This window comes from Chrysemys picta, chromosome 10, assembly GCF_011386835.1.
Source record: "Chrysemys picta bellii isolate R12L10 chromosome 10, ASM1138683v2, whole genome shotgun sequence".
Lineage (NCBI taxonomy): Eukaryota > Metazoa > Chordata > Testudines > Emydidae > Chrysemys > Chrysemys picta.
The window spans coordinates 84,542,848-84,551,284 of NC_088800.1; the positions used below are offsets into that span (position 1 = coordinate 84,542,848).

General features: G+C 49.0%; 1 protein-coding gene across 1 annotated transcript; it reads right to left on the bottom strand.

Moving 5' to 3' along the window:
* Positions 1-1,227: 1,227 nt before the first annotated feature.
* NOXO1 (NADPH oxidase organizer 1) lies at positions 1,228-8,192 on the bottom strand. The gene is made up of 8 exons (XM_005289177.4): positions 8,022-8,192; positions 7,481-7,561; positions 7,292-7,367; positions 6,635-6,815; positions 5,361-5,554; positions 4,757-4,870; positions 3,834-3,951; positions 1,228-2,819 (listed from the first exon to the last, which is right to left on the bottom strand). Exons 1-8 carry the CDS (start codon positions 8,085-8,087, stop codon positions 2,066-2,068), a joined length of 1,584 nt encoding a protein of 527 aa, XP_005289234.2. The 5' UTR covers positions 8,088-8,192; the 3' UTR covers positions 1,228-2,065.
* Positions 8,193-8,437: the final 245 nt, after the last annotated feature.

The window sequence follows — 8,437 nt, forward strand, 5'->3', positions numbered from 1 at the left end:
CACTTGCTATCTGGTCACCCCAGCTGAGATGCAGGAAGTGAATCAAGAGGGGCAGTGCCTGGGGAGTGGATAGGAGGCGAAGAGGTTGAAAAATAAACAGCAAGTACCTCCCATTTTAGTCTGGAAGGAAGTAAAGCCTAAGAAACCAAACTGAGAACTGCCCCAGGGCAGCCATGAGACAATTGCAATGCTGCAGGGATGCCAAATGAGCAGTCGCAAGATTCTGGAGGAAGGACTGTTAAAGAAATCACAGGCCATCCTGGGGCAGGCATCTGGCTGTTACCCAAGGTTGTGGCCACGTGTTGAAATCTTTCTTTGCTCGGGCAAACTGAATTCAGGCATTTCCTAACTTTTCCGTGTTTGACTTTGCAGCCTTAATGTTCTTTTCACGTAGTTTTCGTCTGTAATTCTGTTCCTAGATGACTGGTTCCCTGTGCAGCCCCAGGGAGCTCTGACAATCCACAGGAGGTGAGGAGCTGCCCCAGGTTCCTAGGCTGTGCCCATCACCCTCAAAGCTCACCACCTTGGATTGCTGCCAAAATTTAATTCCTAAAACCAGCAGACCCTTGAAACATAAAATAAACCGGGTACTGTGTCAGAGTTCTAAGCAACAGAGAGAGGTGTTCTAGCATATGTTTAATCCAAACCGAGGCGTAAATATATGTAATTCAGAACGATAAATACCTTGCAAGCTGAACAAAAGAGCTTGGTTCATAGTGATCTCACAGGCCTGGCTCAGAAAGTCAGAATAACAGATTTATGGAAGGGTAATTAAATTACTGCTCGGAGGGGACAGCTTAAAAAAGCACCTGTGAATTAAAAATAGGTTTTTCCATGAGCATCTTCGCGAGTGAGTTTACAAGTCGGAATGGTTGTGTAAAGGGTGAATTTAAGTTAATATTAGAGAATTTTCACTGGCAGTCAACACCTAACTCATAAGGGGGAAAATTCACACAGAGACCTGATCCAAAGAATGACTATCCTCCACACAGATAACAAATGATACCATGGGATTTATGCGCCCAAGCCCGTACGGACCTGCCTTGGAAGGATAAAGCCAGCCAGCCCAGCTGCCTAACGGCTTGAAATTTCAGTTCTGGTGGCCGATCGGCAGATCCAGCGTGATTCACAGAAACGGTTTGACCAATACGTTGAATTCATTCATGATTCAACAACATCCCAAATTGACCTGCGAGCAGTTTGGAGACAGAGCGGAGGACCGGACAGTTTGAATAAATGGTTCCTATGATTTATTCACTTGGTTCTACCAAAATAAGCGAAAGGAAGTCTGGGTTAGAGAACGCCCTCTCCTCCCATCAAATGTGATGGTTTCATCCAGTAGTGTCTGATTGTTTACAAGGGTGGGGACTGAACCGCCTAATGTTGCAGTGGCGCCTAAGAGAATACATGTGCTGAAGTGTGTGAGATGTGGTTACAATGTGTAAACCAAACTGAGCCCAGCCTGCACTGATCTAACACTGCACTTTCGGATAAGTCTTTTAGAAGAAGGCTGGTCTGGTGGTTTGGTTGCTGGCCTTGCACTTCCAAGATGAGGGTTCGATTTCCTACTCTGATTTTCTGCGTGACCTTGACCAAGTCACTTAGCCTTTGGGCCTCAGTGATGGGGTAAAGCAATCATTAGGTCGATGGCTGGGATTAATTGAACTCTAAAGTTTAACTTCTTACCCAGTTAGTGGGCCAAAGCCTCAGCTGGCGTAAACAGCTCTACTGAAGTCAGTGGAATGACCCCATTTACGCCAGTTGCGGATCTGGTACAGTATCTCCAGCAGGGACAATTCTGTGGCATTCCAGCCTCCAGTTCTTCCTATGTGAACAGCGAGACTAGTGCATGAACGCAAACCAGCCAGTCAAGCAACCACGCAAGAGCAGCTTCCAACCAGGAGTTAAAGGCCGAGTCCATCCTCTCAGCACACGACCATCACGAGCGCTGAGCTTCCTCCGTCCGCTTCCCGCTGTGGCTATTAAAAGATGGCCGAGCAAGGATAATGTCAGGAATTTCAGCCACCTCAGTCTCCTCCCTGCAGCTCAGGGCAATAACGGACTCTCATCTGAGGCACACGTGCGCTAGAGCATCCGTCGGCTTCGCACACGTCTCCCCTCCGGGGTGGAGGTGAGGTGAGGAATGCAGGTTTGGCCTGGGGGCAGCCCTTTGCACGGCTCTCTTGGTCACAGTGCTGCATTTCTGGAGGATTTCCTGGACCGCGGGTCGCGCCGGCAGCTTGGGGACGCTGGCGGAAGAGTCTGGGCTGTGAAGGAAAGAATCTGAGTCACTTGGAGACTCCTCCTCAAAGCCAGAATCGTTCCTATCCTTGCTGGTGAGGTGAGGAGCTTTGCTGCTTTGACTGGCCGAGGCTTGACCTAGGCTCGCTTGCAGGAGGCCAGCCACGGCCTGCTTGACTCCAGGCAAAGACCCTGATGAGCCTGCCTTCCGATCCCGGCTGAAGCCGTGTTCGCTCCCGCTCCCTGAACTAACAGACAGACTGTCTAGCTCACACGTGAGGCTGGAGCTGGCTGCGCTCTCCGCCCCAGCCCGCGGGCCGCTCAGAGATCTCGATCTCGTTCTGCTCAGAGGATCCCTGCTCTTTATGGGCCTCTCCTGCGCTGAGCGAGTGGGGGGCACGTCCCCTGCCGGCGTCTTGCGCTGGGGGAGGGAACTCCAGCTGGAGGGGCTGGCGGCCTGCAACAGGTTAGGGGTGGAGACGCAGAGGCCAGCGTTCACCATCGTCTGGAACTTGCTGTGTGGGTTCTTATACGGCTGGAGGAACATGGAGGGGATGTAGCCAGTGCGCTCATTGTACCTGAGAGAAAGGCAGGGGAAAGCAACACTTAAGGATAAGGGCAACTTCACGCGCGCGCCGAGCATGCCGGGGAGATCATGCCCTACGGACACTCCCATCCCTGGGAAATGCAGCCAGGGGGTGCTAGGTACTAGCCACGTATGCCAGACCTGGGAGACAGGGACAGAACTTGGGGGCGGGAGGGGGAGGCTGCCATTGAGGGCAAAGGGAAGACAAGGAGCGAGCTCCGAATTGGTGACACCAAAGCCAGGGGAGACCAGGTTGGTCCTGCTTTGAGCAGGGGGTTGGATTAGATGACCACCTGAGGTCCCTTCCAACCCTTGTCTTCTATGATTCTATGACAGATGGGACCCATGGGACGTGTAGAACGGTGTGCTTTTGGGGGTGAATCCATCCCAAGGGGGCAGGGCCCTGCAAGCTGCCCTGGCGGGATCCATGCCAACTTTCAGCAGACAAGCACGGAGGGGTCCTCGAGGTGCTGCCAGGGTAACCGGATCGATGCCCACGCAGATTCTATAGCTAGGATAGTGGTGTACTGGGTGCAGGGGTCGGTGGCTGCCATCCCAGCCCATAGGCATGAATTCCAGGCCAGTCTCCGATTACTTCCCCACACACGGTCTAGTCACTCGGGGTGGGGGGAGAGATGGATTTCGCCCTGGAAGTTCCATTGAGAATTCTTAATTCTCCCAGTGGGAGATGCTCTTTCCTCCCAAGCAGCATGGGACAGGCTCCCCAGCACAGGGCTAGCCACGCCCCAAGTGCAGTCCTTCAGTCCCTGGACCCCTGCCCCGCCCCCTTCAAGGGAGTCCAGCCTGTTACTGTGTATCAGACATAAAGGAAGGGGAAAGATCCCTGCCTGGGTGAGCGAGTTCTCTAAATCAGTCGGGGTGACTGCCAAAGGCTGAGAGGTCCCTGCATACCCTCCCCAGGGATGGGAATGAGTGAGCCACTGCTAACGGGCTCTCTCACGGAGCGCTGATTCAGAAGGGGGACGGGGGAAGAGAACCTCCTTACCAGATCAGCCACCAGCCATTGTCAGATTTCTCTAGCACCTCCACAACTACCCCAACATTCAGAGAGAGCTCATCGGCCTTCTGAGACTTGTAGGCCCGCACGGCATAGTACAGAGTTCCTGGAAGAAAGAGGAAGGGGTCGTTTCTGCTTTGCAGGTAAGAGAGAACTCTGGGTGGAGTGTGGGAACCAGAGAGGTAGGAACACCTCTCTGGACTGCCTGCCATCTGGGCTGCAGAACTTACAAGCAATAGGGGGTCATTCACCCCAGGTAGAGGGACCAGACCAATGTCTAGGCACCACTTTAAACTCGCCCTCTGGACAAGGGTGAATTTCACGCATTAGAGAATCGAGCCTCACAAAGCCCCTCTGCAGTGGGTAAGGATTACGGAGATGGAGGAACCAAGGCCTGGAGGCTAAAAGGGACCATGTCAACTCCAAATCTAGTCAGTCTTCAGGAAGTTAAAGGCAGTTCCAAGTGCTGCCCCTGGCCCCGAGTCCTGTTACCAGCTTGGTGTCCGGGAAAATGACCAACTGACCCACAGGCTAATTGTCGTCAAAAGCAAAGGAAACAAATTGGGGGAAATCGTTATCGCAGGGCCGCTCGTAATGGCAACAGGTAAAGGTGTGCAGATAAGTGTGAGCTTTAAATTGACAACAGCCCTGTAAGGGACTTGCCCGAGGTCACACAACAAATCAGTGGCAAAGCTGGGCACTGGACCCCAGATCTCCCGCGTCCGAGGCCTGGGCATTAACCACCAGCTCATGCCTCCTCTCTGGGATGTGTTTGGTTTTCATTCTGAGCTGAAGCGTGTTTTTTGCAGGACCTACTTTTAGGGGGAAAATGTCAATGTAGTGACATGCAGCCCTAAGCCAGCCACAGCGATGGAAAGCTCAGAGCCACAGCAAGGGATAAACAGACTCACCCTCCTCATCCAGTTCTCTGGCATTCAGATTCTCCTCCCCAGTTCCTCTCTCCTCCAGATACGGAGCTGGGAACCAGGCTATTTGCTGATCCTTGTTCTCCACCAGCCACCAACCTGCGGTGAACAGGAGGGAGCTTGTACTGCAGGAGCACTTTTAATAACCCAATACATTGCACTTGGACACTGCTGTCAAAGTGCTTCTCAGCTGTTCATTATTGAAGCTTTGCAGCCCCTGTGTTAATTATTATAGAGGAGGCGGCAACCGCCCCATATTAAAGTTGCCTAACACGTGCCATTGTTTTTATAAATGGGGGAGCCCCCAACTCATGCTCTCTCCCAAGGTTAGGTATAGAACCTCGAGTCCTGACACTTACACTCCTTGTTCCACCAACCGGAAAACCCTACTTCACTTGTTCTTTTCTTCTTGATAAAATATTTCCAATCCTAACCAAGGTAAGTTATACCATTCAGTACACACACCCCCTATTACAAAACGGACGCACACGTATTGCAAAACACACATTTTTGTCAGGCCAGGAACCAGTCTAAAAATCTCTAGAATTCACATCCAAAACCAGAAAATAACCGACCATACAAGACATACCGGTCATGTCCTTGATTAACACTTCCACAATTTCCTTCTTGGCAACTTTGAAGGGCCTGTTCTTCGTGTCTTTGGTTTCATAGGCTTCAATGCAGCTGTAGTTCTGGGAGACCACTGGCTGAGTAACAGAGGGGTTCTGCTGCTTGGGCTGGTCTTTCTTTCCATCTCTCATTTCTGAGGGCATAATTATAATGCTGGAAAGTAAAGTTTGACACTGGTTTGTTCTGAAGCCAGGAGAGAGACTGCATTTCAGATCAATTTCAGGAACATCCTTTGGGTGCAATTCACCCCTATGCAGAAGATCAGGACAATGGGTAGGGATCATTTAAGTCCATAGGATCTAAAAGCACTCAGCAAACAGCTCTCCTCTCACATAAGTTCTTATGGCCAGTTCGCAGGTGGGATACTGGGGTACAGAGAGTTTGAGAGAGGTGCTCAAACTCACTCAGTGAAACCAGCGTAGAGTTGGAAATAAACCTCAAAAGGCACTGGTTTCCATACTCTGTCCCTTACCACTAGCCCACATTCCTCGCAGTATCTGCATTTCCACTTCGCAGGGGTTTGTAATGACCCTTCTGAATTGCAAGAGTCAGAGGGTATTGCACACAGGTTGTTAGCCTGCCGTGTTTGCTTTCTGTCTGTTTGCAAAAGCGTAATTAGCTTGCTCCATCCATTTTGCATTAAGCAAGACATCAAAACCCTGAAATTTGCTTTGTTTCCGAGCGTGCTTTGATCTAGAATAAAAACTGCCTCATTTTTAATATGTTCATAATTATTGTTTTGCTGTTTGCCAATTGAAAACCATGCTTTCAAATGAGCTAGTTCTCTAGATTTAAAAAGCAGTTGCTAATACAGAATCTCAGGCAGGGAAGCTGATCAGGGGTTGCTGAGACACATTATTATTAAGGAAAATATTGGCTGATTTTCAATTTCTGCTCTGCTGCACAAATATACCAGTGGTCTGAGTGAAACCAGCAATATCTAGAAAATGCAAAGTTCTGCATCCTGAAAAAAGTGAGCGAGCGAATGGAAAAAGGGATCAAGATGCAAGGAGAACAGGGGAAAGCATTATGGGAAACTTATCAGTGTTTTTATCATTCAATGTCACTTCAGTCCTCCTGCATTACTAATTAATTCAGGGTGGGTCACAAAATGGAAAACATTTTCCAGGGAAAAAATCATAATTGTTTCTCCACATTTTGTATTGAAATTTCCCTTCCCCCTGTTTATGAAACAGACATGTGAAAAGCCGGGGAAGTATAATTCATCAGTACCTGTTTTCTGGAAAGGAAGGATCTAGGTCTTGGGTTTGCGCTTTGAAAAACTGGATCACATCTTCGCTCTGGGAGACTTTAGCATCCGCTTTCAGCAGCTCCTGGGCGTAAGTCTCTAGCAGTTTCAATCTCTCCATTGACCTGCTCAAATTCCTGCTCTTTCTCTGCATCAGTTTTGCATCTTTGAAGTGAAAGAAGCAAAACACTGTTAGCAAGTGATTATAATGTGCTGCTGCCTTGTACACGGTACCTTCTGCCAGCACATCTCTAATTCCCATCCCAGTAGGAGACTTCACATATAGCACCAGGATCTATTGCTGTCTCTCTCCTCACCATTTTCAATGGCTTGTGCCTTGGCGTTAGTGCTATGTTGTATCAAGCCTTACATTTGCCCTTGATCGTATATGAAGGCTGCACTGTATCATGTTGCAAAGGGCTTGGATCAATATTTAAACTGGAAAGTTAATTCCCAAATGTGTTCCTTTTTTAAACCAACAATAGGCCAGATTCTGCATGGGTGTAAAGCAGCACCAGCTAAGGCTCTGGCCCAGTGACTGACTTCTAGTCCCCTTTCCGCATCAGTGCTTTCCCTCCAACCCCTCTAGTCATTTTTGTTGGTCTTCCCTTCCCTCTCCCCTGTTTGTTAAATCCCCTTACCTTTAAACTTCGGAATGCTCCGGTCAGATTTCTTCAGTACACCACCTTCTATGGGGAATTTTCTCTTCAGTACTTTCTGAGTGACCCCAGAGAGCAAGAAAGGAGAGAGAGAGCGTGAGCAAGGGCATTCCCACCTGCCAGTAATGGCAGCAACAAAATAACACCATTGCCAGGGATTTGTTAACTTACATGGAATTTCTTAAACTCTTCGAAAGTCCTATAGATGAGAACGTTGTTTCGGTCTGACCAGGACACAGCCATCATGTACTTCTGAAAAAGAAAAAGGGAATAAAATAGGCTTTGATCACCCTAGCTGAGGTTTGAGAGTCCCAGACTGGGGGTGCAACGAGCACTTGCTGGGGGTCTGCAGAGAGCTGTCCAGACACAAGAGCGCTGGCTTCCAGCTGCTAAGTCACATTTTAAAAAATAAACCAATAAAAGCTAAATCCTTTCCTAGAGTTACTTTTCCCTGTAAGGAATCACTGAAGGAGCTAGAGGGAATGTACAGGATCACGGATGGAAAGGCAGGGCAGCTAAGAGGCAGCCTTTCTATTAAGATGTGGCCCTGAAAAAGTTAGATTCTTCCTGTCCCAGCTGATAACTTTGCGATCCCACTATTGGCAAGCAGAAGAGCGAACATGACCCTCTAGTTGTTGTAAGAAAAAGCTCTCAAGTTTCCTAATTTGCAGTGGTAAATATATTTACAGGAAAGAGCCTCCGATCAAAGTACCTTCTGCTTTTTGCACTGCATCAAGCCAACAGCTTTCACATCAACAGGGTACCGGCAACAGTTCATCTCTCCTGCAGGCTGATGCTGCCCTCACTACACGCTGGCTCAAGCCCTGCAGAGTCTGCTATGGCACCTGCCTTCTGCAGATTAAATATTCAGGAGCCGGAGGGAGGGGCCCTGGCTGCTCCAGCCAATCAGATTTAAGCTAAACAACCAATTTTTGTTTCCTGCTCCACCCAGAAATTTACAAGGTCCAGAAATTCCAAGATCTGCCAATTTCGACATGCCTCTCGACTGACAGCACTGTAGGCTAAAAAAAGAAGAACAGGAGTACTTGTGGCACCTTAGAGACTAACAAATTTATTAGAGCATAAGCTTTCATGGACTACAGCCCACTTCTTCGGATGGGCTGTAGT